Consider the following 22,004-nt stretch of genomic DNA (forward strand, 5'->3'; position numbering starts at 1 on the left):
GAAATACTTGATGAGTACTAGGAACATCAAACTTAAATGTCTTAACCTACTAATTCAAGCCTATAGAAATAGATTTATGATCACACGGTAAATGAAACGCTTTGAGAATATCAATGAAAATATCTTAGTTTAATTAAACAATAAAGGAGAAAAGTTACATGAACTCACAATGATTGACCGTGCAACTGTACGAATCATTAATCGTTAAAGGACTTTGTCCGCAGATTTTCCATTTCCATTTACATGTGTGTCTGAGATGTATAACCGGAAAATATACTCCAAGGCTGATATGCGACACACTTGTACATTAAAGAAGTAACTTGTATTACACTAATCTTAGATCTTGTTCTTTTTGACAGAAATGTACTACAAAGAAATAATGTAACATCCATTGGTCTATATTGAGTACAAGGGTACAAAATTATTCACAATATATTTGTGAAATACCAAAATTGAACGAAGTTGCAAAAATTTCAATGATGGGTGTAATATTCACTCATGCAATTTTTACCATCTTGCATACAACGCTATGTAACTCGAATTGAAGATGTACTAGGTGAATTTCATTTCGAATAGCGTGAAAGTTAGTACACGATCTTCGAAATGCCCATTTCCGACAAGGTTTTTCACAATAATGTGAACGTACAAATCACAATCAACATCGGTCTGTGTTAAAGTGTAAAATGAAATTGTTAATAATTATAAATCCGACTTACATAAAATGTACATAACAAATCAGTTAGGCTCACTACGTACTTCGCACTAGTTGAACACATTTTCAAGATATTGACTTTTCTTGTGGTACTGTCGGTTAGGTTACGTTGTAGATTTTGAACTTCTTTATTCATTCAGTTAAATCAGGTTGATAGAGGTTGTTTGTAATCTTTAATTTATTTGCTTCATTATGCAGACGTGTGTTTCTCCTTTGTAAACGATTGAATATGTTTTCCAACAAAGAACCATTGCTTGCAGTTTGTGCATATACCTTCGTCTATATATTTTTCTCTTTTCCGGCAGCATAGTCTTTATAGCTTGTTTAGAGCACGTCTCCTTATTGCATATCTTTCGTAGCGTACATCTCTGCTAACCTTAGGAACACGTCCTACAAGCGAATCATATTGTGAAGATAAGTGTTCAGGAGAACTACACCATTTCCTCGATTATTTGGTACTAAAGTAATTGGGTGTAATTTTAGCGATGGCACTGCAGTTGGCTTCAGCACGTTCTTTGGTGGAAAATACAGAAATTCTGCTTTCAGATCTCGCACATAGTCTTCTTTACAATAATTGGCACTGCACACTTGCGTTTTTTACATTTCGTCTAGAAGCATGAATCCACTGTTTACTTACGCAATTATCGACTGGAAATCTATGATATTTTATGTCAGTTACTTTAGTTTTCATAGCTTGCTACAGCACAATTAGATATGATTGCAGTCTACAAGTACAAAAATACAATAAAAATAAATCGAACGCTACAAAATCAACAACCTGCTTGTTCCGATTTTTGCGACGTGTTAGTAGCTAAATGTACCCCGCACCATACTTACTGCACATAGCAACGAGCACCGTCAAACCCGATCCTCCCAGATGACGTAATGCATACGTACTTCACATAGCAACGAGCACCCCCTGGTCGCTACTTCTCAACCCTGCATCCAGGAAAGGCCATAAAACTGTGACGTAGCAGGTCAACATTTGCTACCATATCTAGGGGGATCTTTTTTACCAATTTCACACGGCTTCACTGAGTCCAATGCAAATTGTACATGGCAATTTCACTCGAAAAGGTAACGATAGTATAAGCCGGAGACGGATTTCTTAAAATTTACAGGAGGAGAAAAGACGAGAAAGTACTTACGGAATTGCGTTCTTGAGGACTTCCTGAAGCCGGGGAAATTGTTTTTTAGAATCGTGCAACGTATTTTGCCTCTCGAAAATTGAAGGTTTGCACATTTTACTTTGTAACTCAAAAATTACCAAAATGTCACTTGCCATGTTTTACACCCGAGCCCTTCAATTGTAATCCAGTTTCAATTGTGATCATGTAGGACAACTGTACTTCAGACTAAAGGATAATAATTTCTCATTTTTTGAGACGTCTGGCAAATTTTGGTTGCAAGCCCTACGTTGTTGTATTCCCCTAGCCCCTCCCCAAACTTACGGCTGGCCCTACCCAAATGTCAGTCTCGCTTCCACGTCGTACGTACAGTGGGATCCATGAGTATTACCGTGCAAATTGTCCATGATTATTTTCATTAATTTTTCTCTTGCATCCTGTGTGTTTTGAAGCGATGTATTTTTATGTATGCTAATGTAGAAGTTGTCAACAGCTTATTTTGAGTTTTCTTTTAATTCTTGAAGCTCTTATTGGGTCAAATAAAGTGTACGAACATGGTGATGGACAATTTGCACGGTAATACTCTTGGATCCCACTGTACACACAGTGGAATGCACAAGTATTGCAGGCCAACGAGGCTCTGGCGCCTGGACCTGCAGCCAGTATAATCCTCTGTGGGGCAGGCTTGTGTTGTCCATATATGTATTTAATTGTCCCTTGATCCATTTAATATTATCACTATTCATCCCTATCGTCCCAATTAGCCAAAATAGGAAGAAATGCGACGTTAAACAAAGTAAATAAATCAATCCATTTTGCAACCAATGAACCAATCAGGAACTGCAACGTTGTGAGATAAGAAGTTACGGCTTGTTAATCGTACGGCAATCCTGCTCTCCTAAAGATAAATTTTGCCAATTAAAACGTTTTTGTTGCTGCGTCGGATTACTAGGAAAATAATTAACTATAATGTGTATAAATGATAATTATCAACTGAATCGTAGACGCAGTATTCAGATAAGAATGTAATAGCATAGCAACTTTGCAATGAATGAAATGACATTACCAACATACTGTTTTCGAGAATGAGAATATTATCTACACAGGTACAGTGATGATCAGTAGATGTGAAAAAAGCAAGCAAGTTGTGGTCTGCTGCGATTGCATTTCGGTCAAGTACTTAATTGTACATTAATATAATAGTTTATGTTGCAGTGAGACGAAAAAGTTAAAATGGTGACCTTAATACCTGGACTGGTATTTTTGTATTCATTGGTAAGTAGTATTTTAATTTTTTACTTGCTTTGATATCAGAAATAGCAATAAGTAAGGGTAAGGGGGAAGCTCAATTATTAACTTAGAAACACAATACGCTTTAAAAAATTGCATCCATGAGGGGTGGAGAGAGAGAGATGTGAATAAATAAATGGTAAAAATCTGATATTCCCCGGACACCTATAACTTCTTCGTTTTTTCAATTTTTGACATTTGTACTTACCTTTCTTCTTCGCGGAACGTTCTTTGTTAAGAATTTACAATATAGAGATATTCTGTAATTACTTTACTAGTTATACTCACTAAATATGCAGTCGTACTTACGTCTATGCACATAATGTTTGGGGCTAGCGTCAATGGTTCGCAATTATTTTGCAATTTCTAGATCCTGATACTACCACGACACGAAATTTTAACTATATTTGCCTAACCTAACCACACGTCAATGGTTCGTGGGTCGGAGAATTAATTTTCAACAAAGAATATGAATTTCCGCTATGAATCATTCCCACGTCACATAAAACAGATGTTAGACAATGCTACAGGAACTTATTAACGTAAGTAGTTTCTTCTGTAAAAATTAAGAAATCTGTCCGGGAATATCAGATTAGTACCTTGGAAACATATCGTCCATTGAGAATGCAAATGTTCTATCTCCAAATTGTAAACGGTACTAGTATAGTATGGGGGTGATACCTATAAATCATATATTTCGCAGTTTTTTACATTGCTAGCATACTATTTTGGGTAAGTCTGTTATAGGGAAAACACAGGAGAAAGTACTTACGGAACTGAGTTTCTGTAAACTTTTGAAAGGTCATGAAAGTGTTTTCTCCCTTCGTTCAATTTATTCGGCCGGTACATGTATTTTTTGATATTAATGTCTCTCCGATGCACAAAAGCTCTTGCCTCCATTACCTTCGACTACATGAACCAAATTTTCCATGCGTTCGATGGCGAAACCCCCGGTCAGTGTTTCCAACGACGCCATTGTTTTCCCAGAACATGACAATTTTAACTGTTTGCCTAACCTAACAGAACCTAACCTAACCTTGCTGTGCATGGTTCGTGGGCCTATCCATAAATGGTGTGTGGGGCTATCCGTGCATGGTTCGTTGGGTTTTGGAACCCGGAAAAAATACAAAATCTGTAACACGAAAGTAGGATTTTTTTGGTTAAGAAGGTTGGAAATACTGCATACCCACAGATGATAGACAACGCTAGTCAAGATTTGCCCGCCATATTGCATCTAACGGAAGCGGAAAAGCAACGAACAATAAATACTCGTAATGTGAAAAAAGCAAATCCCACCTTAAATAATGTTTCGCAATGCATAATAGGTAAGTACGAAAGTAAAAAATGACGAAATGGATGAGTGAAATGTGTTTTCCCTATAACAGATTGGTACCCAAATTTATAATGAAATTGTTTCATCTCTATCTCATTTCCAGAATGCATGTATCTGGTAGATAGAACCACAGAGAAAATATCTGTGATAGAACACTGGCACGCTCAAATCAAAGCTAGTGTTGCATGCAATTGTTCTATTTGAAATTTCAATTGTTAATTACAGCATAAGTACCTAATGACCTAATGAAACAACTACTTGTTTTTAGAGAGGTTTCAACATATCTGCCTTTACAATACACAAACTTTCAGCGCAATGATGACAAAGGTTCAATAAATATATCATGTCAAACTTTAAAGGTATCTCCTGAAAAAATGAAAAATTGGACATAGAACATGTACATTCTCGGTGGACAATATATTGACGAGGATTATACTGGCTGCGAATCCAGATGCGAGAGCCTCGCTACTCTGCATAATGCAGTAGTACTTGGAAGGGAGGACAGCTTTTGCATATTTTAGGGAGAAAAGATATGTCCAGATCATGGAGCAGCTGTGGTGGCGCCAGACTTCCTGCTGTAGATGAGTCACTGGATAATTGTCAAAAGATGAGGGTGGGCCCCATATTCAAGTAACAATGTATTTTCTTATTGATATTGTTATTAAGTGATACAAGGAAGAAAGTTTCCCATCATTCATCAATGTCTGTATGCTTTCATTTTAGTTTTTATAACGAAATTTTCATATTACATTTTGATAAGGTGGACCATGGCACATTCAGGCACACGAGAATGGTGCCATCCCTGTAGATAAGTGAAATGAAATTCATGCACAAGTCTCTCGAGTATTTAATTCCCAACTAATAATGGCACACATGCAGTTTTACATGGTTCGATTTCTATTTATTGGGCGACGGCACAGAGGTTGATACGAAAAATGTAATAAATAGAAGTGAAAAGGGGTAACTTTTGTGGGCAATAAAATTAAATTGTTCTGTTTTTATCTGGTTTTAAATTCTAGTTAAACGTTATAATTTGAATGAATACATCAAATTAGGGGCGTAACATACAGGCAGGCGGGCCTAAATGGGCCCAAAAAAGTAAAAAAAAAATCGTCATATGTCTCGTGTGAAACATTTCTGCAAAAATTGGTAACAGTTCATTATATCGGAGACACATTTTAAATTGGATATATTGTGTTTCGCATGGTTCGTACTTGCTGATTGTGTATTGCGGAACATAGTTCAAGGTGCCATTATGCTTTTTACATGAAAACAAACACAATTTTTCACATACAGAGTGATTTTTTTTATTCCTTTCTTCCCTTCCGGAACACACAATATGGCAGGCACATCTTGACTCACGTTGTGGGTATGCACTGTTTCAACCTTCTTCACCGAAAAATACCTACTATCATGTTCGTCACCGGTGGAAATTATACATTATGCATGGGTAGCTGAGGGATAGCCCCACAAACCATTCACATATACAAGGTGTACAACTTTGCTTCCGCCGTTTTCCGACAGGTGGCAACAACAGGAAGTAGCGGTCGAAAGAAGCAGATCGCAGACGTCACGCAGTTAGCTTGGACCTCTGTCAAGATAACCCCATTCAAACATTAGTCGAGTGGTGTGTGCATCGTGAAGTTGTTCGCGATTGAAAATGTCAGTGTACGAGCCAAATTCTCGCCATTTGCGGGAGGTTCTACTTTTTTGTTTCAATATGAAGAAAACTGCGGCTGAGGCTCATCGAATGCTCTCCACTACGTATGGTGAGGACGCTATAAGTGAGAGAACCTGTCGTGAGTGGTTTCAACGCTTCAAGAACGGTGACTTTAACGTCGAAGACCGGCATAGTGGTGGAAGACAAAGTTTTCGAAGATGCAGAATTGGAGACATTGCTGAGTGAAGACTCGCGTCAAACTCAAGAAGAATTGGCACGATCATTGGGAGTGACACAGCAAACCATTTCAAAACGTCTGAAAGTGATTTTGCAGCATGACAACGCACGACCCCACGTTGCCAAAGTGGTGAAAACGTACTTCGAAACATTAAGATGGGACGTCCTACCCCACCCGCCTTATTCTCCAGACATCGCTCCCTCTGATTATCACCTGTTTAGATCAATGGCTCATGAACTGGCTGACCAACACTTCCGATCTTACGAAGAAGTCAAAAAGTGGATCGATTCGTGGATCGCCTCCAAAGATGAACAATTTTTTAGACGCGGCATTCGTACGCTGCCCGAAAGATGGGAGAAAGTAGTGGCCAGCGATGGACAATACTTTGAATAATGCCTGGGTAAGCAATGTTTTTCATTACAGCGTCATATTTTTGGGGAAAAACGGCAGAAGCAAAGTTGTACACCTTGTAGCTCCATGAACCATTTCCATAAGCTTAGTTTTGGTTGGGTTAGGCAAGCATAGTAAAAAAAAAAAAAAAAAAAAGGAGTTTGAAACACTGACAGTGGGTTACGTCATTGAACGTGCGGAGCATGCAGTTCATGTACGGAAAGCATGGCAATTGTGAGTCAGTGGGATATTTCTCTTGAAAAGTATATGATTTGCCGGTCAAATAGATTCCACGATGAAAGAAAATACCTCCACGAACGTTGGAAAGCTTGGAGAAACTCATTTCTGTAAGTAGTTTCTTCTGTAAAAACGAAGAAATGTGTCTCCTATATAACGAACTGTTACCCAAAAATTCACGATAACTTGCTTTTACATTGTTACCTATTTATCCTTTTATTGAATAAAAAGCACTTTGTCTTGTCCTTTCTTCTTTCTCTCGATCTTGCACTCCCGATTGTGGTAAGTTAGGAATAAGGCACCTCCAACTGTCATGAAGCAAATGTGAGGAATTTAAATACTTGCGTTGTTTGCTTTCTTCCTACAGTAGGCCAGTACCCAGGATTTTTTTGAGGGGGCATATCCGAAAATGTGGAACAAAGGAAAGATCCAAAATGCTGTTGGTTGGATTGATTGAGTTAGGTTATTTTATGTCGATTTTCTGACATTTTTTGCTATTCGCGACGATGAGGATGAGTGATGATATGATGAAATTGATAATGAAAAACTCACAAAGATCACCCATGCCCAGCCCGGGATTCGAACCAAGGACCCATTGCATCGTAGCTTGCTGTGATAACCACTCCGTCAGGGTAGTCGGTGAAATGCTGTTGGAGTATTAGACGTGACCACCAATGTTATGGGAGTATTGCAGCTAGTGCTAACTTTAGTGTACACCCAACGGCAAAAGTAATATATGTCCATTGTATTTTTAATCAGTGTGTTTTCCATAATGGGTTGAAATAGAAATGCCACTAAGCAGATGTCAACATCACCTTCGCATCAAATGAATTCCATCCCTCAGAAGGACACAAGATGTAGAGTATTATCTTTGCTATTGGCTGTACAATTATAGAGTTGCAACGTTATGGTCCAAAGTAACGGGGGAAATTCAACTCGCGGATAGACCCCCTCCCCCGATCCGACAATCAGCAACACAGTTGCTTACAGACAGAGGTTGTCACATGTCATACAGCTTGATGCTTATTGTTTACACTCAATTATCAGAAGTATTCGAATAGTACTGTGTTCCGCAAATTAACAATGTTTTCATTTTTTTTTTAAAAATATATTCTAGCAACATTCAACAGCCATGATGATTCCAGGGCTAGAAAATAAAAGAATTAAATATTTAATATTTTTCACATAAAATTTAATTATACGTATTAGCAATGATTATTAAAATGAATAACATTGTTCAATGTGAGTTAACCAAAAATGAAGAAAAAAACATTTTCGCAACACAACTGCAGTTTGAAAAAAGTTGAGACAGGGATTATAAAGAATGGACTATCCCGACAAGTCTTGTAGACTTGCATCAATGATTATAAAACAAAAATTACTCAATGTTGCAGAATGCAGACTTCTGGAGCCTGCCTCTCTCCCCCAAGAACCCATTCATACATGCAAGCACGAAATCCAAATTCTTGCACAATCTGAAATATCGCCAATGTTATTTGACCTTTTATATCTTCACTTAATAATATTTCATAGTTCAAGGGGAATCATGGCCCCTTCCCTGGGTACAGGTCTGTTGTACAGCTTCAGATTTCAGCTGCTGACGTGTCCCTGAAGATTTCTGTATCGATTCACATTGAGATTTCAAAATTTAAAGAACTGATGGGGGCATCCCATTCTAATCTCACCCAGGGCCTCACAATATGTTGCTACGCCACTGGCTGCTACTTTATGACATGAGGTGTGAGGGGGTTTTATGTACCCATAAGCTTTTGTTGTTAGGTTAGGTGAGGTAGGTTCAGGGTTCTTAGCATTGAAAATAACATCCCTGAATGCTTCTAACACCTTATTACATAAGCATGAATATGGTCTCAAGCATGAAACCCCCTTCAAACCTCGCTTGAAAATCTGCCAACCCTACTGGAAATTTCTACTGTTTACAGTAGACAGAATCTATTGTTATCAGTTGTATTCCACGTTGCCTCTTTGATTGATTGAGTTGGTGTCTACTTTATGCCAATAAGGCTAATCGGGACTGGATCTACTATAGTTTAAAGTGCCCATGTGCCCTCCACCAGGTATCGAATTTGGGACCTCTTGATTGCAAGTCGACAACGCTACCACTGTGCCATTGGGGAGGCCCAAACCACTGTGCCTCTGAAACTCACTGGTTTCCTATTGAACACCTTCAGTAGGCCTAATGTACAAGTCCAGTAGAAACTACAAGTAAATTATTCTCTTCAGTATTACATGTAATATGGTATGTAGTGAATCTGGCTTTAAATATAACTTTTCATTTCTCCTGATTAACAATTTGATAGCAGGTTTTTACTTATGCAGGCCATAATTTGGGCAGCTTCCCAGCAGGCAGAGTGCAGATGCTCTCATAAGCTACTCTTCAATTCGTTTCCAGAGTATTAAGAATGATACTATCATAAAACTTGTAATAATCATGAAGCATTTGGAAAGATTTCCAAAATTCAAATTCTGCAATTAACTTAACTTACATGTAGAAGATTTTATTTTATGTTTTTCAAGGGGAACACTACTTCTAGAAAACTTGAAAATAAAGTTTCAGTTAATTTTGAAAATCTAAAGTATGCTGGACAGTGCAAATTGAATTACGGCACCAGTTTGCTTCAAGAAATCATTTTTTTTATATTTACAGGTGAGTTGGGGTTCATGTGAATTCACAGCAGAAGATTGCTGGGCCTTGGGTTTAAATAAGGCAAATCTCCTATGTTCATCATGTGACCAATTGGGAAAATTTGATTTGGATGTTTTGAAGTAAGTATCAATTGAATTTTTGCTTTACCTAGAGTTGAATTGCTGTGTAACTTAGTAAATCGTGAGTGGTATGCTGGTATGTTTTGTTTTATTGCTTGTTATATGGTAGATTTTAATATTGGATATGTCTTTGGTGCAAGTGGTATTAGGTTTAATCCTTGGTGAAAGCCTTGTAATTTTGGTGTTGATAAGGCATTCTGAGGCAAGTTCAGAAACTATTTCAGTGTTATATATACACATGGCAACAGATTTCAATCTTTTACGTAACACAAAATTGGTTCCAGCATGCAGAGACCACAAGTAACTGAGATATTTGATCCCAAAGTATTGGCCGCCTAAGTAAGAACTTGCCATCTCGGAATACTTCTGCTGCTTTTTATTAGTGAAAACCGGTTCTATGCACACTCAAATAGCTAAAGATCTCATGCAAAAGACTACACCATCAAACTTAGCTCTCCTAACTTAACAAAAATGTGAAAAATTGATATCAGCACCAAACCTAACATCCCTAGCCTAATGGCATAGAATTATAAACAACCAATAACTCTAACAATACTTTCACTTTAGTTTTGGTTTCATAAGTTTTCAGCTTCATGTTTAATTTACTTTATTTTTATAATACATTTATGAAACTGTTGTCACATCCCATCTGCTGCTGTTGTGAAATGTCATGTTGGGCTCTATATACACTTGGGTGAAGTCTTTGGGCTGTTCTGCTTCACGCTAAGGTAACAGACGTACTTTACTTGACAATAACACATTTCCTCAAGCTAAAAACAATGAAAAATGTTCATAGATGACATAATCTTCATAAGCCATGCATAAGATTTCATTTTCTCGAGGGAGTAGAAAGGATCAAGGGTACCACCAATTCCACATAGCATTTGAGTTGAGTAGTATTGTTAAGTTCCTGGGATTTACTTTAAACTCTACATGTTTCTTTTTCCCACTCCCCATATATTTATTATAGTATTGTCATTGTTGCTTAGAAGATAATATCTTTCATTTGTGAAAAAATCATCAAAAACAGGTTACTTTAGTTTACTTCACCGTATTAACCATAAATGTCTTCTACATAAATTATCATCCAGATTTAACATCCATGGAAAATTTCTCTTTATTGCTGGACTACCTCCATGAGCGTGAACAACGTGTTGTTCTTTCAGGTACCTCTTCTAACTTTCTTCCCGTTTTGTCTGGAGTTCTTCAGGGGAGTGTCTTAGGCCCACTCCTATTCCTTCTGTACATGGATGACCTCCCTGAAAAACTGTCCTCCCTTCCTATCAATATACTTTTGTTTGCGGATGATCGTAAACTCTTCACGATCTCATCGCATCATGACGTGACGATTCTTCAAAATGCTGTCACAGAACTTAAGTGGTGTCATCAGTGGAATCTAGAATTAAACCCTCAGAAATGCTCTTTCCTTACTTTTTCCCTTACAAAGAAAAAAGTGGTGTCTGCTTGTGCTATTGAAAACAATTCCACTCAAATGAACCTAGGTATTAACATGGATGAAAAACTCACTTTTAATTATCATATTATAGCTACCACTAAAAAAGCCATGCACCTTCTTGGTCTTCTATACATATTTAGTGAAGTTCAAAACCCATCATCTCTTGCCTTATTCTTTAAATCTTTCATCTCGCCCATCCTTGAATATTGCTCCCCAATTTGGGCAATGGCCTCAAAAACCAATCTTACCAGAATAGATTCTGTTGTCAGTTTCATCTTGTCATTGTTTGCCATGGAATACATTCTTTCCGACATGTATCCAAATCAGACACCATGGCTGCTCTGAACATTCACTCTTCATCCTTTCGTCGTGATCTAGCTGACATGAATTTTTTATACAAGATAATAAATGACAAAATCAGAACAATCTCCTAATCAGTGAATTCACACTTAGGGTACCCCAAAAGCAAACGTGCAACCTGCAACTCTTCCACAACCCAACCACTAGGCTATCCCTTCTACAATGTTCCTTGTTTTACAGGCTGCCAGAAATCTACAACAAACTTCCCCTGGATGTAGATATTTTCCTTCCAGAACGTAATTTTTATATATTACTGACCAAGAACATGTAAATCTATCCCATATTGTTATTGTTTTTATCTTTTGTTATTTTTTGTTTCTACTTTGTTGTTTCAGGGTAAAATTGCCAAATAAGACTGTATCTGAAACTCTTGAGTAAATATGTAAATAAATAAATAAACATATGTTGCTTTTTGTAGAGAGAATTGCAAGGAGTGCTGCCATAGGGATGAGAGTGGCGATGTGATTAAGCTGTACCCACGGGCACAGCTTGAAGTTTGTACCTGTAAATTTGGTGCATATCCTCAGATACAAGGTAAGTTGGCGTTTGTATTTGCCCCCTTTGGCATCTTTTAGTGTTAATAAGCTTTTCAATTTAAGTGTAACGTTGGCAAATTTTATATGTAGTTTTTGCTACCCCCCTTTGCATGTTGCACCATGTCATGAAGGCATATGCGGGGATGTGAGGTGGGGTCCCACAGATTTACAATATTGTCCATTTATGGGGATTATGTGATCAGCACTGTATTTATGCCCCATGTTTGCCCATAAGGTCTACTCCGTGCAAGGACGTTACTGGAAAATCACCCTCCCCAGAAATTGAACCTGGGTCTTCCACGTGGGAGTCGTGCACTCTGCCGAGTGGACCACTGGAGCTCCATTTTATAGGTACTATTATTCATACATTATGAATGTGAAAATGTGATACAATGGTTGATTATAGTCTGTTGCAGCGGCGGCTCGTGACTTTTCACAGATGCGTGCTACAAGTAGATGTTGTTTCTTGCATTTACAATTATCCCCTCCCCACACACACACACACACACACACACACACACACACACATTTACACACTCACTTGGAGCCGCTAGCGTACGCAGGGTTTTTTCCCAAGTGGGCTGGAATTGTAAAGGTCTGTATCACATAGCTGCTTTCTACGTACGGTTGGAATAAACTATAAAATATATTGTAATCACCAATTTAAACCTTCATTTTAAAAGCTATTCAAACACAAAAATGGTAATCGGAGACCATTTTAAGGCGTGTTTGCATTTAACCTTTTTTTGTTTTTTTTTGTTTCAGAGTTCTTTGCTGCTTCCATCAGAAACTCAAAATTTGGAGATGGGATGTAGCCCCATCAATTCCCTAGCCCCAGCCTCCCGTATGCCACTGCTTGGAACAACAGAGCACAACTGATCCTTTACAATGACTGCTCTATTTGCCACGTGCATGACTATGAGCCGTGCGAAAAAAATTCGTGTGTGATTCTGTAAAGCTATGTGCAAACTTTCTTCTTATACTAAGATGACAACACTTACCATGCTGTGAATCTGTGTAGCACGCTAGCAGACTGATTCCCGAGCTGATTGACTCAAACCCTACCTCCCCGGCAGAACCGAGGGGCATTCAGCCAGATTCGGCGCGTGACATCTTAGAGTGTCAAGGCACACTAGCATACTGCATGGGACCACTTTCACTTGCACGTACTCGTTCGGGTTTCCCACCCTCAAGTGTGCTATTCCTGAGCGTATACAATGGAATATTATTTTAATGTGACAATAAACATAGACACACATGTGTAAAATATCCACCTAGGCAGTTTCAGCCTGCAGTCATCTATTTCATGTTCATGCATCACTGTATTGATAAGATAGACTAAACTACATTTTAACATGGAGATGATGACTACGTTCACTTAAAGTTCACAATAGTCTTTCATTTCATGATCCATATTTGAGGGCCCACTGCCACAGACAAATTACGGTTATATGTGCAATACTGGTCTTTGAGCGAATACCGCTCGTTTTGCCTGTTCAAGCATTATTTGCTCAAGCGAAGAAGCTCTCAATTCGGTATGCTATCTAACACCGTCCGTGCTAACTATTTGGCACTTGAGTAAAATCCTCTCAGTGCAGCACTCTATAAGGCACCCCAGTGCATGTAAGACGGGAGGCATTACTTTAGGAGTACACAATTCCAAGATTTTACACTTTGCCACCTGTCTTTTGGTGCCATACTCTGTATACCACAGCTAATCTCCAGGGTTATGGGTTATTTTCTTTGGAATGCGAATCAAATAGCAGCGATATATGCCAATGGATATATATTCTGAGACTTCTACGATACAAAGACTATATGCAGGAATTCTTAGTACGAAATTTTCTTCCTTCTTCTTTTATTGAAAGATCATCTTCTTCTTTCTTCTTCTTTCCTGCTATTGAAAGATCATCCTCTTCTTTCTTCTTTTGTGGGAAGATTATATTCTTCTTTCTTTGGTTATTGAAGGATCATCTTCTTTCTTTTCTATTTTATGGAATAATAGCCTTTTTATTCCTCCATGTTGTTTCTACTGTTACTCGATGTGCTTTGGGGCGACAAATATTGATATAGCGCCACTAAGGTAACGATCAAGGATCAAGGTTATACCAGTACGACAAATGTATAATAGCGCAACCTTAGTGCTTTCGTGCGACAAATATGGATATAGCGCCACCAAGGGAAGAAACCAAAACTCGAAAGAATAGTTTCCTTCTTGCCAGAAGGAAAAGACACAGATTTGAATCAGCTGCTTAACTTCTTTAATCTTCTATATGTACAACGTATGAGGATTTTGTTGATCATTGAGCTTCCTTTATGTTTTTTTATTCTTTATTTACAACTATTTAATCACTACTCATTCCCTTTTATTTGTTTTATTTGGTTTTAATAACTTTCAGGTTCCTCTTAATTCATTAGTAATTTCCTTTCCGTTTTTCCACTTGTGCTGCCATCTATCATAGTTTTCACCAACTATTTCCCCATATGTTTATTGTTGGCTTCGCTCATTTCGGCATGTAACAACTTACATAGTAATGTGAGTTTTAAAATCATTTGTTTCAAATTCTTGAATTGTGAAGAATACATATCATAAAAATATAATAATAGAAAAAACGAGTAGAAACTAGCATGTATATTGGTTAATGTTTTTGCATAGTACCAAATTCCTGGGTTCCGGCATCTGTGGGCCCAAGATTTTTTATGTTAGCTCTGCATTATGAGCAGGGCTTCTTGTTATGAAAAACTACAAGGATCCAACATGAAAAATCTGCTCATGTGGAATTTTATGAACATCCCCATTCCTTAGGGTCGAATACAAGGTGCAGTTGCACCAAATGGATTCTGTCATGACTGCCTCGAATGCAGTGGCGTGCGGTGACATTTAAACTAGGGTACGCAACATGGGCCAACCGAAATGAATTATGGGGGCCAGAATCCCCCCCTCCCTGGCCATCATGTTATTCAGAAAATAACTTTTTTCTACAATTTTATAATGGGAAATTTCTCATCCTTGTATCAATATACAAATATAACGAGGTAAAATATATGTATGATATTTTATAGTCGCAAATATATTCTGATAGTAGCTACGTAGAGTCCAACAATTCAACTTTGATTATTTCCTTCATGCAGTGCGATGAACATTGAACGGGAAGGAAATGGCTCAATCATTTTCCGTCCTTTCAAATTTCATGTAATAAATTTGATAAATCTCAGTATCCTCTACTATTTCACAACATCTTTCGCAGAGGAAACCAACGAATAAGGCCAACAATAAAGTTTCACTGTTTTTCTACTCAGTCAATCACTCTGTAGAGATATTTTTTCTTCTTCTCAAAAATCAAAATGCCTAATATACTGCTTACCATCCTTCCCAACTCCTGCCTGAAACAATTTTTCCAAATCAGGAACAGACCTTCCATTTCGGATTGTTTACACTTTTTTCGTAAATTCCGAAAATCCCTTCTCCAGTATGTCATCAATTACTCCCGGTCCCCCTATTTTATCACTTCACAGCACCGACAAACAATAGAGATCCTGTAATGTAAATAATATGAACGAAACACTCGCTGCAAATTTCACACGACAGAAGAAAGCAAAAGTCAACCTCCCACGGTACGTTGTGTCCGGGGTCCTGCTATGCCCGAAAACCACGCGTTCTTGTGGACGAATGAATCTGAGTTGCCAGTCGACAAAGTATTTTGTAGAAGGGAGATAATTAAGGACAAGTAGAAAATACGTCAGCATACATCCCAGAACACTTCAAAAGCTAAACTACTGTACATCACTTTGCAATGTCTGGCGGGAGGGGGCTCATTCTAATCCCATTGTAAGCATTGTGTTTTATTATGTTTTTTTTTTATCATTCATTCATATCGTTGGGTCAACAATCAACACCCATGCTATGGAACTCAAAGGAAATGTTGATCCCGAAAGGAGATAAACAGATACTCTCATACTCTGAGAATTGTGCGAAACTTGCAAATTGTTCACATATTTTCCCCTCGATACAGTGACAGTCCATTCTGGTCCTCACCTCCCTATACGAAAATAAAAAAAACTTGCTAGTGTAACTTTAACCTCACATAAATATTTTATATGTGATAGTTTACGCGTATATTAAATATGATCTTCCACCTCTACATATTCTTGCCCTCCTGTCTGATTCCTGTATCACTTTTTATAATGTATTTTTATTGCAACCCAACAGTGATATATCTACGCGTGGCTGCTAAATGCTAGTAAGCTAAGCATTCCAGAAAAAAATATGTTGACTACTGTCAACACTGCATACGCTGTCAAAATCTTGGGTACCCTCGATGCTTAGAACCGGGAAAGAAGTGGGAGAGAGGGTAGGCGCGGGCAGACCCAAACACTTGGTCAGGGCTGATATGAGCCAATGGGGTTACCTTCCGAATTTCTAGGGTACCAAGCAGAAGAAACAGCGTCTTTCTGCGGAAATCGGCAGGAACGCGGATCGGGTGGGTGCCGAAGTCACAATCGGGATCATTCGGGACTGCCTTCAGGAAGGCAGCAACGTGTTCGTGCAGAAATCGGAATTTCTTGCAGTGGAACTGCTTTCGGAGCGATAATTGTTGAATTTTCATGTTCCGGGAAGACGAAAAAATGTTTATTTTTTCTTACTGTGTTGTGGGTACGCAGAGCGTACCTTGCGTATCCTGAATGCACGCCGCTGCTCGAATGTTCCTTTTGGGAGCCTCACGCAAATGCATCTAGTTAAATCTGTTCAGGATGATGCATGCTGTACAGCCTTCGAAACAATTCCCCATAGACGTGTGTTTCTAAATATGTGTAAAGTGGAACTCACACTTTTCTTGCACCGCTTCTAACCAACAGGTCTTCTGCATAGTAGCATGGAGTGTAATCCACTTTAGGATATGATATCTTTGAACTAACCACTCACATGATTGCTCATACTGTATTTTACCATGTAATCAACCACCTTGTTTCTTGAGTTCAGAAATTTATTTATAACCTTTCATCATGTAATCGTCACACATGATAATGAAACCAATGATAGCGGCGCAGAATCTTGGGACACAGAGGATAAAATTTTTGCTTTGCAACACTGCAGTAAATTTTCTCAAGTGTAATATTTCGACTATGAAGCACAAGTCAATAACAACTAATGTGTTAATTTTTTTTAGACCAAAAGATATTTGCTAAACTCTGGCCGTGTCCGAAAGGTGCAAGACTGTACTTGAAGTGAACATCCTTGGAGTGCGGTCTTCAAGTCGTGGACTGGAAGTGAAAGGCTTTCGAATTGCACTTCGACTGCAGCGCCAAATACGATCAGTAGATAAAACTGAGGACTTGTTGTTTTCCTCACATTTTAAACACTTGTTTTTCACCATAGAAATCACATAGAATTTTCAAATGTTCGAACACATAAATTTCCACACATTAGAAGAACTAGAACCAACAACTTGCTGGCTCATAACGTATATTTAACATTGTTGCCGCCTTTCTACCTCCGCGATTTTAAACAAGTGAACAACGAGTGTGGAAACCACGTGATCTGTACTGCAAGCTGTGCACTTGTGTACTTCTGTTCTTGTCGGTTTCGAACTGTACTAGGTGATGGCACTTCCGCCAAGACCATACTTCAAGTCTGTACTTTGTACCTTTGGGACAGAGCCTGTCTTTGAGAAATGATGTGCATCGAATTTAATCTTATACCAAAGACAGTTTAGTAATAAATGATTTTTAAGTACTGGTAATATGGCACAATATATATAAAAAAAAGCTTTATATAATTGTCTCATCCCAGTATATTGCAAAAAAAAAAGTCTGCAACGATTTTGTGCCGAAATATGATATTCTCAAACAGGAACAGAAATTGTAATTTTCAAATAGATAGTTTCATTCAGATAAGTATTATTCATTCTATTCTAGCATTCATCAAGAGCGATAGACCAGCCAAGTTTCCAAATTTGAAGATTAGATATGTTAGAGGCCTGGACCCGATCATCAAGTTAATGGATAAGGATGGAAATGTTCAAGATGTAAGTATATATTGTTCATGAATAAGTAATGTTTTGCAATTGCAGTTTGCTTAGTGCGTAGATCGAGCAGCATTACTGGAGTTTTATAAGAGGGGTGGAAAGGAGGGCATAAGTGAAAGTGGCTGCATTTGGGCAGTGGGAAACCTCTCGTCACCTGATTCATGAGTAACAGTGCAATATGGCATTGTAATCTTAGCATATGAAACAAGTATTTTTCAACTCTCAACACCAGCAACTTCCCCACTCCTTCATTGATGTTTACTGGCTTTGAGGTGCAGTGTGTTGGCTGGCTTGCACTGCACGGAGCATTTGCTGGCCTCTAGAAGTGCAACTTAGATGCTGAAGTCTACGCTGATATTATTCAAATGAAAGTGAGCCAGGCTGATGTTTTATATGGGAAAAGAAGTATATTTATTTGTATTCAGTTAGAAAAGAGAACCATGCAGAAACATACATGCAGTAAAGTAAAGTGCTCCCCTGTGCTTTGCACCATGCTATGAAGTGGGTGTGGAGTTATAGAGCGGCCTTGGATGAAAAGTCTCTGTGCAGCTCGGGCCATAAGGAAGCATGGTCCACCCTCCCCCTCCCCTCCTCACGGGAGTATGGTGCACAGGAGACGCGGGTCTGTTCAGGTTAATTTGCTTGTGGTTCCACTATAGGGCCCCACACTTTCTTGATCACAGCCGAAGGTAGGGGTGATGTGGTCATCACCATGTCCCTGGCTGCCTTTACCCCCTAGAGTTTCCTTCTGGTACCCACTTTATATGATGCTGAATGAGCACCGGAGCCATTCATTTGAACAGGTGGAAAAAAATCCCGGTTCTCTCCCACTGGGGATCAAACTTGGGTGTCTCGCATTGTAGTCAGACACTTGTTTTATTGTTGAATGAGCCTCGTAATGCCAGACTCACAAAACTCTATTGGTAGCTGGGCATGGCCGTAGCCAGGACAATTAATTTTTTTTTGGGGGGGGGGAGGTTCACTCATATTTGTTCCCATAGGCGTTGCAAAAAATTTGAATAATGGAAATAATAATAATAATAATTCAAATTTCATGATAATGAACCAATTTGTTCCAAAATTATTATTATTATTATTGCTGTTGTTATATCCTTGAGAAGACTTTTGTACTAGATCCATGAGATATGTGTATGTATACAACTGCTTTTCTTTCTTTATCTTTTTTACGTTTCATACCATGTGTACTGAAATGCACTGTTAATATATTTTATTAAATGTTACACACCTTCAAGAAAAAGCTTTAAAAGTTAGAGGGAGATTTTAGTAATAAAGTTAATGTTGATTGACCTGTCACATACAACTTAATTTTTGGAATTTTGAAAACTGTGGAACCATTTGTTCTTTGAATTAAATAGTAGAATATTAAAAAGAAAAAATAATAATGTGGTTCCTGTACTGTGGCCTCAATTGTTTGATCTAATGCATTTTCTACATTGATTAATCTGTTCGAATACTAACTAGATGAACTTTATTTCTGTTATTAACAATAAAAATAACAAACATTCCACTATCTTGCAACTTGCAATAAAGGATGGCAATTCTAGGAGAAGGGAGAGTGTCCTATGGGCTGATTCAGTCCCACTTCTCAATGCTCATAATTGTTCCTATACTTACCAAACAGCATTATATACAACCACCATGCGCTGCAGAAGTATGTGTTTTACAAGACCGCATATAGGTTAAATGTATGTCCTAGATCGACCGCATAGTGAACGTAATGCGCTACAAATCTGGAGATCCTAGGTTCGAACTCCTATCAAGGGAGATTTAAAATGTTACTAAATAGAGAATTTAAAGATTCAGTCTGACCCAGGAACAACACTGGAAAGAGGACAGCAGAACTGAAAATGGAGGGTTCGAGGGTCCGAGAGTTAAACTTCTTGTGCTCAAATTTCAGGAATTCCAAATGTTTGAAAATTCTTGCTCAATCGTCCTAGCATTGTCTGCCTGTTGTATTTTTGTGAAGCTTCAAATCATTTTTTGAAAATGAGTTACAATTGGTTTCTGACTTCACTAGTCCAACATGCCAGAAGTTTCGGGGGGAGGGAGGTTTGAACCCTAACCCCCCTCTAAATAGGGTCATTTAGCTGGGTGAGAATGTATGTAACGGTCTCCTGGATATCCTTGCTGAAAACGTTTACACCATCGTTTCACAGTGGCTAACGACATGCAATGTCTGAAATATCTGCAGACATGCGATGATAAATCTCATGTGGTGATATGCCTTTTCAGTGGTTAAAAATCTCACAATGCTGTTCCTCTTTTGGAGCCTCCACTGCACAACAGACCGGTGTTTAACATGCACCAACTCCAGAGCCGTGTGCCTTGCCGTGCAACCATGCACAGAATGAAAGCAGAGAGGCTTCTGCAGCCTGCCAATCTAATGCAATGTGACAAACCCATTTGCCCCAGAGACAGGTCGCCTCACTTTCAGTTGACTCTTCCTTATATTTTCAAACTTTCAAATAATAATTTTATTCCTGTTCATCATTTGTAATTTTTCAGTCTGAAAACATTTCCATATTCTTTGTTTGCAGGTACTTGCCATTGATAAATGGAATACGGATTCAGTTGAAGAATTTCTTAATACGCATTTGATTAATGATGATGACAACAGTATAGAAGATAATATGGTGTGATGTAGGGAAAATATCAAGAACTGCAATTGAATAATGAATGATACAGTTTTAGTATGGAAGGAGAAATTGTTCAAAGAGAAGTACAATAAGGTATCGGGCATGGACAGGAAGTCAACACCGTGTCTGCAAAAGGTGTGTGATACAAGAGCGACAACAGTCTTTGAAGTTTTGCACCAGATTTACTGTTTTCATTTTTGCGAAGCAGTTGACAAAAAAACTACAAAGTGATAAAATGTAATGCAACTATTGAAAGTGATAGTGTTTTTTAACAATCAGTTTTTGCCTGTTCTTTGATCTTGCTGAACTCTGGACATTCTTCAGGCATAGAGATTACAAGTGAGAAGCGTGTGTTTATGTGTGTGTGTGTGAATTGAATGATCTAAATTGAACGTTTCTATCTATGTTCATGCACATTAATATTTTTTCTGTTATACAAGCCAAACATGACAAACATGTTGACATTTCAATACAGATAGATTTAACTTGTTGAGTACAATATCATATTCTAGGCTCAATTTTCATACCATCTACTACAATTTTCTGATAAAGGTAAATTTATTTCAGAAACTGCAACAGTTTCATAGTTAAACATTTGCAATTGGTGAAATAAATTAGTTTGGATTACAATTTGTTGTTAATGTTGAACTTAGTTATATTATAATGGATTTAATAAAGCTGATTTCTGATATAATAATATTTAAACTGATTACAAAATTCATTTTCTTACTTTCACAAGTGTAATGCATCATAAGGTAAATCCTAAAAAGAATGTTTTTCAAGCTCTGATTGCTTGTAATGAATTTAAATCTTGTAACTTAATACATTCTTGCAAATATATGTAAAATATCTAACTATATTTATTAACACTGAGCCCAATAACAATGCTGAATGAACTTGTTACCTATGCTGATACTTGAAAATTGTAACAATACAAAGTTGTTCTGAATATTCATAAATTTTTATACATAATTTTTACATTGGATCCATACCATGGCAATCTACCAGAGTTTTTGAAATATTCATAATTTCAGATGGGACAATCATCTAATCACAAAATACATTTCTCCCTACAATGTTATTAAAAGATATATAGATGATTATGCATTTTGTAAAATTTTAAGGATTTTTGGACACCATGAAAGTGTTGGTTGGCATTTTTGTGGAGCTCATGAGATTTCTGGACTCAAGAAAAGTA

The 22,004-nt window shown here is 37.8% G+C and overlaps 1 protein-coding gene across 1 annotated transcript; it reads left to right on the forward strand.

The window, feature by feature from the left end:
* The first annotated feature begins 3,011 nt into the window (after positions 1–3,011).
* Positions 3,012–21,503, forward strand: LOC145977798 (selenoprotein F). Its single transcript, XM_083110087.1, has 5 exons — positions 3,012–3,114; positions 9,653–9,771; positions 12,006–12,121; positions 18,040–18,149; positions 20,708–21,503. Exons 1-5 carry the CDS (start codon positions 3,073–3,075, stop codon positions 20,807–20,809), a joined length of 489 nt encoding a protein of 162 aa, XP_082966213.1. The 5' UTR covers positions 3,012–3,072; the 3' UTR covers positions 20,810–21,503.
* The last annotated feature ends 501 nt before the right edge of the window (positions 21,504–22,004 follow it).

Source organism: Lepisma saccharinum, chromosome 23 (assembly GCF_977018435.1).
Source record: "Lepisma saccharinum chromosome 23, izLepSacc3.1, whole genome shotgun sequence".
Lineage (NCBI taxonomy): Eukaryota > Metazoa > Arthropoda > Insecta > Zygentoma > Lepismatidae > Lepisma > Lepisma saccharinum.

Bases quoted from the DNA above. Each gene is read 5' to 3' on its own strand.
- LOC145977798 (XM_083110087.1), top strand. From the start codon at position 3,073: ATGGTGACCTTAATACCTGGACTGGTATTTTTGTATTCATTG. The intron at 9,772-12,005 runs GTAAGTATCAAT...TGCTTTTTGTAG, and splicing joins TTTGATTTGGATGTTTTGAA to AGAGAATTGCAAGGAGTGCT. The intron at 12,122-18,039 runs GTAAGTTGGCGT...ATTCTATTCTAG, and splicing joins TGCATATCCTCAGATACAAG to CATTCATCAAGAGCGATAGA.